General features: G+C 45.1%; 1 protein-coding gene across 1 annotated transcript in view; it reads right to left on the bottom strand.

Moving 5' to 3' along the window:
• The window catches only part of jmjd1cb (jumonji domain containing 1Cb), a 74,000-nt gene that overhangs the window by 34,131 nt on the left and 24,761 nt on the right, over nt 1-15,108 (bottom strand). The window contains 1 exon segment of the mRNA XM_048988120.1: nt 7,737-7,901. Within this exon segment, the coding sequence (XP_048844077.1) occupies nt 7,737-7,901 (165 nt within the window).

The raw sequence follows: 15,108 nt of genomic DNA on the forward strand, positions 1-15,108 counted from the left end.
CACCACACGGATTTTGCTTGGCAACAATAATTGTCACTCACACTCAACAGCAATAGCAGTTCACACACATGTGCATTTTATTGGGCCCAAGGCGAAAAGATGGTAGGGGTTAAAAGAGATGAATAAAACCAGACACCCTACAGGGAGGTCTGGAGAAAGTTATTCTGATGCTCCAAGTTTGTCTGGTATTCAACATCAGGATAATATCAGGATGTTTTTAGCATTCTAGAGTTACTTTTGAAATGCCACAGAAATGTTCTTACTAGCCATGGATAATATTAGCTGCAGTACGACTACATGAACGCCTGTCTACACAAAACCTTACTAAATACTTCTTGCACACACATACATATATTCTTTATAAAATGAGCTGTTAATTTAAATGTGTTCTTGCTTTAATACAATGCTGAGCTTATTCGTTTTATGAAGACAGATGAACAAGTGAAATACAGAATAATCAGGCATGTTTGAAACTGAAAGCAGCACAGTGTTAACATAAATTCTATTAAAGTATCTGGTGTGTTATAGTGTAAAAATTCAGCAGCTGGGTTTCACTCGCCAGCATGATGCCTGATCAGACTCCCTCTTTAATGCACGTCGCGTATGGTATAATGTCAGATATCTTGAAGGAGCAGTCATTCCTGTCATTAGGGCACGGAGAGAAAGGCTCGATGAGTCAGTCACACTGCTCTCTGACGTGTGACAATAAGGGGCTCGTCCCTAGTCACGTACCACGGCATGACCTCAGGCCAGGGACGACTGACGTCACAGTATCCCTCACTGAAGGACGGCGTCTCAAACAACAAGGGCACACGCTGACGTTTATAACACGCTGCCAGGTCTGGGTCCCTGCGACAAGTAAGGACCCCTTCCTCCCTACATCTTCTCCCTACCGGGGCACTGGTATGTTGGCCGGGTTTGGGAACCGTTTAGGTCATAAGCAGCTACTCCACAACTAAAGTAGCCCAGCAGTGGTGCATCTGCAGCGTGCAGATCATCAGCGGTGGTGAGGGTGAAATCACTGAATTGTGACCGCGAGCAGAGCCCCAGCGTGAGCTTCCCCCCTCCCCCAGTCACCTTCACAGACTGGCCGCAGAGCAGGCAGAGCTCGGCAGAATAAAACAGCTGCTGACTGAGGCAGACGCCGCAGCCGCAGAGGCCATTCGGCTCCCCGTCTCTCACCCGACACCCAGCGCTCCCTCCTCCAGGGGTCAAAGTTCAAAGGCGCACTTCTGTTCAAACCAATCAGGCCAGACTCAAACACAGACACACCATCTTAGCTCGAACTGGCGGACATGAATCCATTAGATAGTGGGTTGGACTGATCATCGTGATAACACTGTGGCACCGAGACTCGGATCGGCGGCACTGCGGGTCTCACACTGGCGTGCTGGGTGCTTTTCCAAGCGCGTGTCAGAAACAGCTCATCTGTGTGGGGGGAGAGAGAGAGAGAGAGACGGCTGGGCCTTGACAGCGCCGTTTCATGACTCACCCTCCCTCTCTGCAATGCGGGGGCAGCGAGAGTTTGGCCACGGTTCAGAGCAAGACAGCAGCTCTCAGGAGGAGCCGAGCAGGGCCTTCAAACTCGAGCCTCGAGAGCAATATGGACGTGAAAGGCAAGACCAGCTCCAGGCCAGAGCCGGGGATCCCAGCCACCCTGGTGTCATGTGCCGCAGAAACGCACCTCTGCTGAAGTCATCAGCGGAGTAATCAATCAAGATACCTTTTTCTCTACGCTTCCTTAATGTTTTCTCCACAGCGTTCCTTACAGAAAGAGTCACTTCCTGTGTCCTGGTATTTCTAACCTCCCAGAATACAAAAGCTTTCAATCCTTCAACAAACGAAAGGTCCTCAAACGGTACTACAGAGCAGAACTTTCAAAGTAACCTCAATAACTTTCAGTTTATATGTCGTTTAAGACTAAAACGATACCGTTAGAAATGAGGAAATTCACACAAATCAGCGTTCAGAGAACATTTTTAAAAAGGATCAGTTATCAAAAAATTCTGTGCATGTTTTTTCTTTTTAAAGATATATACTTACTAGCAGTGTAACACAGCAGTGCTGTAAATGCTAAAAATAAACTGCACGGCACAACTCCCGGAAGCAATACTAAATATTTATAGTGGCCTGCATTGAGGTAATGCTTAAAATTGCATGCAAAATCATTTTAAATAATTCCAAAGCTCACCAGCGCAACCTAAAAGAGATCCGATCAGGAAGTGTACAGTTACCAAAAACGATTCTCTTTTTCCTGTTTAATTCTCACTGTATTTCAATGTCCTTCAAATAAATCACACAGAAGGCAGGGAAAGAGCACTCTATGGGGATACAGTCCACAAACAAATGTCTGACAGAGGGTTGTCGAAGGGCTTACCACAGAAACGGGCCTCCCACGGCAGAGATGGAGACCCGATACTGCTGCCTCGCAGGACTGGCGACTTGGCCCACCCAGCGAGACACGGGCCCAATTAAAATCCTGCTCAGCAAAGCCACAGCCACTGTCCCTCGCTAACCGGCCAGGAAGGAACGCACTTGAGGAGGCTAGCAGGGCTCCAGCATGTCAAGGCAGGCGTCGCCGAGGGAGACTGTACAGGAAATCCACAGACGTTTCACTTCCCCATACCACGCATGCATGTGTGTGAGGCGAAACGAGATGGGTGTGAACATCTGCACTGGTTTCATAAACAACAAATTAATGGCGTTCCGTATGTTACAGTCAGAGATGCAATAGGGCGCTCCGAGGCCCACCCACAGACAGGCATTACAAAAGACCAGTGTGATCTGCGGTCAGCCCAAAAAGTCTAAGACTGGAAGAAGGTCGCCTGCTATTCTGCACCGTCCTTTGAGAACATGAGAAACCATGAGAACACAGCAGCAGCACGAAGATGAGGCCTGCGAAAAGGACTAGCCTGGACATACAACCCTGGGAAAGGACTATCCAGGATGCATATCATTGGGCTAACTGGCACAAATAACCTTGAATGATTTGGAGGACGAAGTTGCTTCGAACAAGAAACAAGAACCTGAAGTGATGTGTAACCATTTACACACTGCCAATAACCCAGGAGGGAACATTACAGGAGCCCACATCCTGTTTGGTATATGATTCAGAGTCTGTAGTACGCTATAGTGCATTACGGGAATAAAGTACTTTCTGTTAAAAGCATAATCATCATCATTTTTAATAGTACTTTCAATGCTATATGTTGTTACTTTGTACTATACCAATAGCCAAAACAGTGTTCTTAGAGGTAGCCTGTCAAATCAAAACGACATTCCAGTTATAAAACCTTAAATATGCATCATAGGACTGCTATTACTGTCACTTGTAATATATACGCCTATATAAATACCCCTATATTTCACATCATACTATAAATCAAAATCACCCAACACTACAACACTACTCTCGAAAGTATATACATAACTAGTTTGTCAAAGCCTACCATCTTGCTTAATTTTGTGCCAATGGAACAAAAGAAAAGGTTTCATTTCTCATGTCTTGCCACTCACCCTCGCGCCCCCAGGCTTGCGAAGGAGGACACCTATAAAAATACAGCCTGATGTAGGAAAAGCATACTGGAGCAGAATCTGACGCCGCCTATGGGGTTACACTGCAAATTAACACACAGATGACACACAAATGCCCATTAATCACACGAGACATGCACAGCTACTCCCACAGTACTTTCTCCCCGTCTTTATTTCCTAGCAGATGTTGTCTACTAATGAGCCAGTGGCTGGCCTCTGGAATGTAAACGGCACGATGGTGTTTGAGTCTGAGAAGGACCTGCTCCACAGAGCGCCGAGACGAGACACGGCAGGGCGTTTACACTGTGTGCAAGGCACACACCCACATGACTGCGTCATAACATCCACGATAAACCTCAACACAAAAGACACAAGTGGGGATCTCAGAAGAGGACGGATCCAACTGATACCATCACACTCATCGTCCAGTTTGTTTTGTTGTTAAAGACAGGGGTTTCAATTAAGGTGAGCTAGGGAAAGTCTTCCAGACACCACAAAAGCATTTGAATGACACAGCACATGAGTATGGGGTGAAACAGGAAGCATTTAATAAATAAAAATTAGTCCGTGGGAAAAGCCCCATGAGAAGAACATGCTCAGAACCCAAAAGCAAAGTAGTGGGCAGGGATTTTTCAGAGCGAACAAAGGCTGTTTCCAGGCTATGTTCATCTGGAAAAGCTATTTTGCAACACATGGAAGGGGTTGCTAGTGAGTATAATCAGACATGAATTTAAACAAAAAAAATTTTAATCAACCTGTATGCTAATAAAAAAAATCACTCTATAAAGCTAAAATATAAGACAACACTGAGAGGTGACCCAGTTCATTCTCTATGTTTTGTCCCTAAACAGACAGGTTTTCTGAGCCCAGAAAAGTACAGCCAAGTGACACTTTGGTTAAGGTTATCTGGAGGTGCACAGGGAGCTCAAACCAAACATTGCTGTGACAAAGGGGGCTGCTCTGGGGCACCTCCCTCTTGTTTCTGCCACAATAATTCAAGATAGTCCCCCACTCCCCTTCAAAGGCAGGCAGGCAGGGGCTAGAGTTGCCCCAGGCTGCCCCTGTAAATGCCGCCTGCATATGATTGCTACCATTAAGCAGCCAGCTGTGCTGCTGGCAGTGAAGAATGATCTGTATATCCCCCCTCCTCAGTCTGTGTACATCCTCTCCTCCCCCAGAGCCCACCCCCGCGCTCTCTCACACACGCAAACCCACACATGCTCACAGTATCTCAGACAGACATGCAAACGTCCTGTTCTGCAGGCAGATATAGCAGGTTGGGTGCCCCTGGCAGCAGCCCACAAGCTGTGCTGGGACCCTGAGCCACACATCTGAATGCGGGGAGCAGGAGATCAGCAAGGCACAGGTAATGCACGTTTTCAGCAACCCCATGCTGCTCGTGGCTGCTTCAGACCAATCTATGAAAGACGCCCAGTCAAATCAAACTAGACGACACAAATAGCAAGGATAAATACTCACAAATTCTTAACCGACAAGAAGAAACACAAAGACACGAATCTCAATGCAAATAAACTGCTCGGATTACAAAATCATAATTACTCACAGGGCAAATCAAGCGTGAGCAGTGCGAACTTTAAAACCCAAATTACTTGCAATTGTTCAGAAAGCAGACTTGAAATAAAGCCCCCGCCACTTACTGAAACAGTTAGGCAGAATTATGAAACGCAAGCGAGTGGCCAGCGAGCCCTCTCTCCGAGGTCACCGGGAAGGAGGCGAGCGGCTGGGAGCAGAACAATAAGTGCTGCTCTCGTCTTAGCGTCCCTGACAGCTGACATTGCGGCTCCAGGCAGAGGGTGCAGCGACTACAGCGTTAATCATTTCCTGGAACCTCGAAGGGACTGGATTTGCTCAAGGTGGTCTGGGGTCACAGCAGCTATCCTGGTAAATCATTACACGCCATCCTTCAGAGGCCCTGCTATTATTTCCAGCTCACACACATAAGGAAAAATGGCGACCAAAAAGAAGCACTGCAGAAAAGCTAACATAATGCAGAAAATGGAGGTCGAGTGGAGGACTACCAGGCAGCTGCACGTGTCACGTCAGATTTTTTTTAATGCATTAAAAATATATAATTCCCTGGTGTGAGTGCCTTTCCCAGCACACTTTCAAGTGTGCAATTAAGTAGCTGTTACACAATAAAATCAAACAAAAACATGAAAATTAAAATGTTCAGCGCAAGTCATTAATTGCAGCTGATGTCAATTACAGGTTTGCATGCAACTGCTGAGATGATCAGACGTTTGTATTATGTCTCAAGGAAGTGATCTCGAGTCAAACCTTGACAGCACTCTCAAAAACACACAGCACAAAGCCCCCTTTGTGTGCGTCAGAGGCCAGAATGCCGCCACCCCCCCCACCACCACCGAACTCTAAAAACAAAACACAGCTCACTAGAAAGGACAGCTTGGTTTCCATTAGTAAACTGGAGACTCCAGCCAGGTCAATCTCCAAACCAATAAACTAATGAGTCATGTTGATTTCTTGGACAATAATGTGGCCATGGAGCAGGTCTGAAGGACACTGAAATGAGAGCCCTGTGGCTTTGCAGACACTGACCAAACAGGAAATGAGGGAGACTCAAAGCTTCCAGTGGCAAGTAGAGTAAAAAAAAAAAAAAGTACAAAAATACATTCTTTTTACTATGGTGGTCATTACAACAGTACGGAGTCAGTTTTGAAAGACCCAAAACATGCCTGTGTCATTAACATTTAAAGGACACGCTGGAAAGAAGCGGTGGGACAAATCGTGACGGCCAACACGAAACAGCGTTACGGACTGCATCGCGGACGTACTGCAAAAACCAAGCCATTCACCAGCTCCTGGACATGACCCAAGAACAGGATCTAAGAGGAGTAATATCAAGACAATAAGGACTTACACGAATAAAACCCAACACAAAGCTTTAGTAATGTAAATAGGCTGGGCAGCATTCCAAAACAAACTCCTCGATAGGTCTACAAGCGACAGCACCAGAAACGGCCCACGGGATTCGATCGCTGGGTCACGTTCTGTCAATAGATACTGCAGGCTCAGTGCGACGGTGGGACAAAACAACCGCTGTGCACAGTTTGGTGCCGCCCGCACGTATCAAAGGACGCCAGACAAAGAGCGAAGCCCCAGGCCGAGCACCGACTGGGCTGAGCTGCTGACTAAGGGCATCCAGTAGCCGTAAATGTCTGCATCTCCCCGAAATAGCAGCCATAAATAAACGGGCTGTGAATGCAAAACAGGGGAGGTGATGTTTTTGAAAACAGAAACCGCCGTACGTGCACATCCAAGCCTCAGCCACCGAGTTCCGACGCATGATTACGGCATCGTCTTCTAATGATTTAACGCGATTCTTACACCATACCTTTGCAGACCAATAAATTCCTGAGCATCAAAGCTGAATCTTCAGGCCAATAATGGAATCCCCTCATGGGCCCCTTTCTTCAAACCATGATCCCACTTAGACATGTTCGGGATATTTGCGTTTGCGGTGTAAGAAATTCATCACTCCGACAGTGCAGTGAGACAACCAAAGAAAATCTCGGCTAGGCAGTCTTCCGCCCCCGACCCGCCCCCCCCCCCCCCCTCCTCTAACACTCAGTTATGCACTCTTGTCCATAATACCACCGCTAAGGGCAAAAACCTAATCCTACTAGTAGCAAAAACTACAGTCTGAAATGTTAAGTGCTGCTTCCTACCAGGCAACAGGGTTTATGCCTTTGGGAGGGCTTTAAAAAAAAAAAAAAAAAAACGCGAGACAGAGAAGAACTGTGCAAGACGCACTGGGATATATCTGCAGCTCCCAGGGCCTAGAAAGCAGGCGGATTATACACCTCAGGAGCCGTGAGACGACAAGCAGCGCAGGGCAGGTTGCCCTGCCTGAGTGAGATGTCTTGTCAAACCAACACTCCCCTCATGAAAGACTTCCCCTTAAAGGCTTCTCTTTAAAGCGTTGCCAGATGGCGCTATGCTGCATGTTGCATCAGAACGCCGGCCATCTCTCTCATGCAACACTCACTAACCGGAAAAAGCACTAAACTGAACATCAACCAAGGGTAGTGGTTTAAGAAAAAAAATCTCACTGAAACACAATTCTACAATAAGATTTCACTCTTTCAGCCTTGCTTTAATCCAAAGCTTGTTATGCCCCTTCTCCAGTGTTTGCACAGCTGGTTGTCCTGGCCTGCACTTACCAAGGCAGGCCACAGTATATGCTTGGCCTTTGTTCCCTGAGGCTGGGTGCCATCCTTCCGCTTCGCCCAGACTAGTTGCTGCTCTAGCAGGAAGATCTGGAAGTCTTCGTACACCTTGATCCACTCGCGCTTCTCCCACTCAAGGTCATCGAACTCCACATACACCTGCAGGGGGAGCAGAGGAAGGCAGTCAGCGATGACGTGCATCATTGTGTGGCCGTGTTCAGGCTGGTCGCTTCAAAACGGCGCTCAAAGCTCAAGCTTGTGTGCCTCCAACTACTGACATCTTCTCCAGGATAATTTTTTTTCCTCCTTCCTCAAAACAAGGTAAATTTTTTTGGGCAGTCCCAGAAAGAGAAAAATATTTATTCAGGCCAAATGTGCTACAAGATTAGACGGCAGTTACGGAGCTCCGGTTAGACAGATTCCACAACAGTAACAGACCAGCCACTATAAGGTGCCCCCTCTGGGAATTCAAGCGGCTGCTTAGAAACAGGAAGAGGGTTGGGTAGCCCCCACTTTCAGAGTGGAGAGGGAAAATGACAGGATAGAAAAACTCAAAATTCCCCACAGTGTCATCTTAAAAAAATTCAATTTTATTAACAAAAAGCAAAAAACAGATTAAGTATATATTTACTTCATAAACCTGATAGCATGGAACAGCAGGTTGTCAATAATCAGAAAAACCATTAATAATTAAACAAGACTAAACATTAAAGATCAAAAGTTCACTGTCATGGGCTATTAAAGGCATACAAGGTGAACCAAGGCAGTACTGAACTACAGAAACCCAATGGAATGACGCATTGCCACCCTCAGCCTGAAGCAACAGATACCAACTTTTATTCTTTGTAAAGATCTCTGAAGTGTTTAGTATGAAACACGCCACTACCATCGACTGGCTGAAAAACATCCTCATGCAATCCATTCTCTAGCTTACTAAATAGCAAAAAAAAATAGAATGAATTATGCATTTGAACCTTTTAAAATGTATAGTAAATGGAATAAAACCTGAACTACACAATCGCTGTGCCTTTAAATAAATCTTGAGCCTACTTTGTCGTTTCATCCCAAGCAATATAAATGTAAATGCCAGCAGGCTGTCACCACCATTGGACCGCCATGAATAGCAACAGGCTGAATTGCAAAAGAAACAGCCTTTCACGCACATACAGGACAAAACAGACTGGTGTTCCACTCAAATTTTAAAGCCACTAGGGTTAGGACAACACCGAAGCAGGATAAGGGGTGAAGCGCTGTTCACTGTAAAGGCAGCGACTGCCTCTGTAATAATATGCATGCAATTAGAACACAAGCATACAAGAAGGGGAGATCCTGAATGTACCACAGGATGAAGGTTTAAGAGCAGCATGATCACTCTGCATCTATGAAAAATATTGTTGGGGGGGGGGGGCTACAGGTAGGTGCACAGCTATCACACTAGTTGCTAAGGTCTGAAACCCATTACAAGCAGCCTCCGTTTGTGCACACAAGATGAGCTGAAATGTTTGTGTTTTTTTTTTCATCTCTTTGGTTCGCTTGGACTCGAAAGTGAAACGGATTCCACATCTTTCCATCACAACCAACCACTGCCGCATGTATTTAATGGCTATCAGAGAGCACGTAGCCCATTCAGTCTTATAGTGGGCCCTGATTTAGTATCACTCAAAAAGAAAAATGTGAGTGTAAGAGAAATTCTTCTGCTTTTTCAGCTTAAGCTGTACTGTGCAGCAAAACAACATCCGCTCTAACAAGCACCGGGCGGCATGACGACCTTACATGAGGAATAAGTCCCAGAGCCTCCGGCATTTTCCCCTAATATTTTTTTTCTTGCTTTGTTTTTGTTCTGTGTGAGATTTCCTGTGAGAGCGGAGAGCAGGTGAAGAGCCGGAAAGGCTCCCAGACAACCAGGCAGGCAGGCAGTGTCAGGGAGGGCTGCCAGTGGAACCACAGCAGGCCCAGTATGTCAGCCTGGAGTACATGTGACCTCCCCACACTGAGGGGTCGGGCGGGTGGGGGGGGGCTCCGTAAAGTAACGTCATTTCCCCCCTTGCTGGCAATTAAACATTCACAATGAGATTATTTTTCAGGCACTGCAAGGGACGCAGGAGTACTGCACTCACAAGGACCCAACACAGTGTAAAAAATTCAGCCTCATTAAAAATTGACGTGCAAGAACAGAGGCAGGGGGGTGATGATGTTTGCTCTTGGTATCCAAGCAGTGACCCGTCAGGCCACGGCACTGGTGCCAGCAGAGAGGATTAGTAAGCCTGGCACACACTGCTGGCACGCCAGGCGCATACGCGGCAGCGTGTGGAAACGTGCTCCCAACGATGGGCTGGACAAGCTTGGGGGAAACAGCAGGCTGGTGTGGGCTAACAGAGTAAGTGCACTTAGCACTCAGAGTGTCACTTTGCTAAAAACCGACATGCTGCAGCAGTAATCCTCCGCCACATACTTTTTCACAGTGCAAAAACAGCGTGTGGGTTCAAAACATTTTTTTGCAACATAGTAAAGTATGCAAAGCACTGCCAGCTGAAGTTATTATTGCCTTAGACACTGAGACAGATTAACTAGAAGGTGAATATAAGGACACAACCCAAACAAGAGCCAGAAACAAACACTTTCTTCGTCCATATTCTCTTACACTATGATATGTCGATTAGCTAAAGGCAAAAAGGTCCTCGTTTGGACTCATTTCACATTCACAGGTAAGTTGTGGTTTTAAAAGCAATTGTCAAATATGCATATCTTTACCCATATACCATTTACTGCATACCAAAACATACTGGAAAAATTAAATTTCTGCAAATGCAAGATGCTTCTGGATTAAAATACTGATCTTCCTACTCGCATGTAAAACAAGGTATTTTCATCATTTGACAAGTATTTCATAACACCCCCACACACACAGACACGCTGCACTCAAACCCATGCTCTCTAACGTCATGTTTACCAGTGTGGCTACACTGGCTACCAACAGTGAGGAAATTAACACACTCGGGCACCTCTTATCTATCACTCCAGCCATAAAGAGGAGTGAAAAACAAGCAACCTGACAGGATCAGCTGTGCATGTTGACTGCTAAGAGTCTGGTGAACCTACTCACCCTGCCAGGCAAGCGCACCATCGAGAGCTGCCCATTCCGATCGCTTTCTCTGATAAGCGAGGCGGTAACGCAAGCCTGGCGGAGGGAGGCCTCTCGCGTTTCTGCCTGGCAGGCTCTCACTACATCAGAGAAGACAGAAGAACCGGACCAGCAAAAAACATCTTCAACCTAAGAGATCAAATGTATCCAGCCCCGCGGGCTTCGGCACAGTGTTTTAACCGCAGCCATAAAAGATAAGCCTACCGTCAGCCTTGTTTCCGCAACAATATGAGAAAGCAGGAAACTGCGCTGATGAAAATTAGTCTTTGGTGGCCCAGCTTCAGGTGACACAATATGAAGACTGCTTTGAAGGATAAACCGCGCAATGATTATGACACCGGCGACAAAGACCGCAGGACCCCAAAGACGCTGATACGTCGCAGGTTTCAGACAGGGCTTTTAAACGCTGCCATGGAAGGCAGTCACTGAGCTATAGAGGAAATCCAAGAGGTTATGATGGCTCAGAATTCATGACATGTAGCGAGCGAAAGAGAGGAGGAAAAGAGGAAGGGCGGTGAAAACACAATGCGGCCTCTGGATTAGCCCCCCGCCTGAAAACCAAGCACACCACACCAATGCTGGGATGAGCACTGCCTATTCACTGTAATCTTGAGCAATGCATTTCAGGATTTACCGCATACTTTGAATATAAAAGAATCACAATACGTGGACTGTTTATAATAAAAGGAAAATAAACCCACATAAACAGGCTACGGAGATGCCATATCTACGAAACGTCCAAGATGTGTGACATAAATTTCTTGTAAAATAATCCTTCATTAGAAGTCATTCAATGTACTCAATCACACACAAAACCTAGCTTCAGATGAAAATGCACAGCCGAAATAAATCTTCATAAGTGAGATCATCTCAAACAAAGAACTGAACTAACTTTCGACAAATCTTTGGCTGCCAATTAGTTTAGATAATCAGATGCTAAATTTATTCAAAGGGAAACTCATGTAATCGCTGGGAGATAAGATTCATGGCAGCGAAACCTTAAGAATGCGCTACAAATGTAAAAGGCATCACACATTTTAAGGCCTGGTTGCATAGCAACCGACAGCACTCTCCTTTTAAGGCAAATCTCCACAACAGATGCCTGCAAAGAACAGCACGGTGATTTCAGACACGCGCTGGCCATGGCGAGCCATGGCAGACAAGCTGTCATTTTATTCACTAGCCTCCATTGCAGAGTGAAGGCGGGGTGTTATGAGTAACGGTGGATGACGTTTCCAGCTGCTCGTCGCTGCCTTCAGAAACACTCCCAATGGTTCAGGGACGGCAGCTCGTCAATCACACTGAAATAGACCTACGGCGCAAGCAGGAAAGCTGATGTGCAAGCAATGATTAAACTGGGAAACTGGTCGAATGAAGCCAAAATGTAAAAGATCAGAGGATTCGTCATTAAATCCTTAATTTATTTTCATATATCAGCATATATCAGTGCATGTTGTGTCCTGTATACTATATTTCAGTTTTTTTATTGAAGCTATCAAAAATTTTTAAATCCCTTATATACACACACACAAACAAAACGACATAAAAATGCTTTATAAACATCACAAAAAGATGCCAGTCCCACCTCCTCTTGAAGGCTTACCATGCCATCTCTAAAGGCAGCAGGGGGTCACACCATCACCGCCAAATCACCGCAAGCACACACTACGCTTCTTCTCTACCACTAATCTCCCTGTCAAATCACAAAACTATAAGATGCCAATTTTGCTTAAAATATAATCAGATTACAGTACGTGGAAGGTTCAGTGGCAACACCGTGTGTGTAAGATTTAGAATAAAATATATTCTCTAGGCACTGTCTGAAAGGAATTGCCACATCTGCCATTGTGAGGCATCCAAAGAAAAGATGTCTGCATCGGTAAATCATTTCAGCTCGTTTAGGGAGCTGGCATCCACCCCTCTGCTAAAAATACAGCAATGCTAAGACCTACCATACCCTCACTTCCCGCCATGGACAGTCCAGCGCACATCTGTCATCGTGTTCCCTTTTACCGGAACACTTAGGGACAGATTGTCCGCCACTTCGGAGATGTGAACACATGTTCATTCCCTCTCTCGGACCTGCTCTCTTCATTAACGTTGGCTCACTCACCAAAATAAACTATGCAGAAACCGTACAAACTCATGGTACTTCCTGCTAACATTTAGCCAAAGCATTCACAACTGGACAGTGACATTAAAATGTTAAACTACAATGTTGTGGAAAAAATATAGAGCAATTATTTAAACCAAAATATAAACAAAAAAAAATCAGCCCGACTATATATAAAAGCAGAAGGAATCAATAAAGTAAATGTGGAACCATGCCAGACAAAAAAAAATATGTAAATTATGGACACTATCCTCATATGTATGAAATGTATTATCATTATGAAAAATGTTTAATTAGATATAAATCACTGGAGTTTGTCATGGGTTAAGTTACACGAAATCATCAATTCCAGTTTTCAGGCTGATTCATGGGGTAATATGGGAAACGCACTGTTAACGATCTCTGGACTGATATTGCCATCATTTGACGAAGCGCCATACGGCACAAAATTGCTGCAATAGTACATAAAAATTCAAACAATTGGTCTGAAAGATATTGATAACAGTGATAGACAAAAAGGCATGTATAATGACAAAAAAGCATTAAGCCTTGCTAAAGCTATATAAAAAAAAGAATATAAGAACTGAAACAGCAGGCTGCCTGCCATCCTGAGGCAACATCTGTTTTTGTACTCAATCCATTCTTCCAACACAGGATCAACACAGCATCTTCCTTTATCAGGCTTTTAAAGAAGCCCTGCCCACAAGCACTATCTGATCAGGCAGGGTTGGCACAGCACTGACCTTAGTTATGAATAGAGCTGTGAGAGGCAGCACAGAAGCAATCAAAGGATTATTTTTTCTAAAAGGACAGATGTGGGTACAGTTAGAATAATGCTCAAGAACAATGTGTTTATAGAACAAAGAGAGAAAAAAATGGCAGGATGATGAAACTGACCACTACAGTAACAGTCTACGTATATCTGCCTTTACCGAGATTCAGTCTCTTCTAAAACTATTTTCCACATCTTAATGACAAACTGAATCATGAAGAATGAGACAGGATGCTAGTTCTCATGATGATGTCAGCCGAGAAGCCGATAGCTATCAACAGCTGTCAGCAAACTGATAGAATGTCTTATAAAGCAGGGAGGTAGACATCCAGACTGGCAAAAAGATCAGCAATTTGGAATCTGAATACTCTGCAGAGTTACAAATGATACGCTGGATTGCTAGAGAAAGTAGTAGTCGTAGTACAAGTGAAAGACGACATCTTCAGTGGTCATGTTTACGTCTGGTAGATTCAGATATCTAGAACAACACCTCTCTTATCTGGAGAAACAGCTTAAGAGACCAACACAACGCGTTATTCAGAAGCAAATAAATCACCGATTTAAGGCTTTAAGGTTACAGGAAGGCAAGCACAGTGGTGACTCACAGAAATGGTACATAGCTTTGAAATCAAGAATGATAAGAGGCAAACTACCCATAAACTCAAAAGGTCATGCACAGTTCAAACTTAGTGAAGGAGGACATTTAAACCATACCTCAAGGCCATACCTCTGACATTAGAATACAGCGTGCGGGCTGAAACCAGAAACCAGGTGTAAGAGCTCAGACTGAGCAAACTCTGCTTCCCACAAGGCATTTCCTATGAGTCTCTTACACAAGCTCCAGCTCTAATGCGACTCACATGTCCAGCGGTGAGAGGGTTGACCTCATGAGCAAGATTCATGAGATCCCCTGAAAGCAACGGCAGGGAATTTCCCAGCTGAACGGCCCCAAATAAAGCTATCAGCATGGAGAAGGGCGGGATGACCTCTGAACCGATTCAAGCAGATGCCCCCACATATCACCCACCACCCCAGACACACATTTCCCAGACTGACATCCTAGCATGAATAAAAACAAATAAAACAACTTAAATAATGTATTCGCCTTGCTATAAGCCTACTCCTTGTCTGCAAATTTAATCTGATTTATCAGGCCTGACAGAACTGCTAACATCCGGGGAGTTTTGCTAGAAGAGTTTCTTTATCTGCAGAAAACTCAGTAAACAGAAGCTATGGCAGTAACGTGAAAGGAATGGCTTTCAAGACAACAGGCAGCAGGTCCAAGGAACACCTTCAAAGGCCTCACAGAACAAACACGGCAGTGCCGCGATTATTAGGG

Source organism: Brienomyrus brachyistius, chromosome 20 (genome assembly GCF_023856365.1).
Source record: "Brienomyrus brachyistius isolate T26 chromosome 20, BBRACH_0.4, whole genome shotgun sequence".
Lineage (NCBI taxonomy): Eukaryota > Metazoa > Chordata > Actinopteri > Osteoglossiformes > Mormyridae > Brienomyrus > Brienomyrus brachyistius.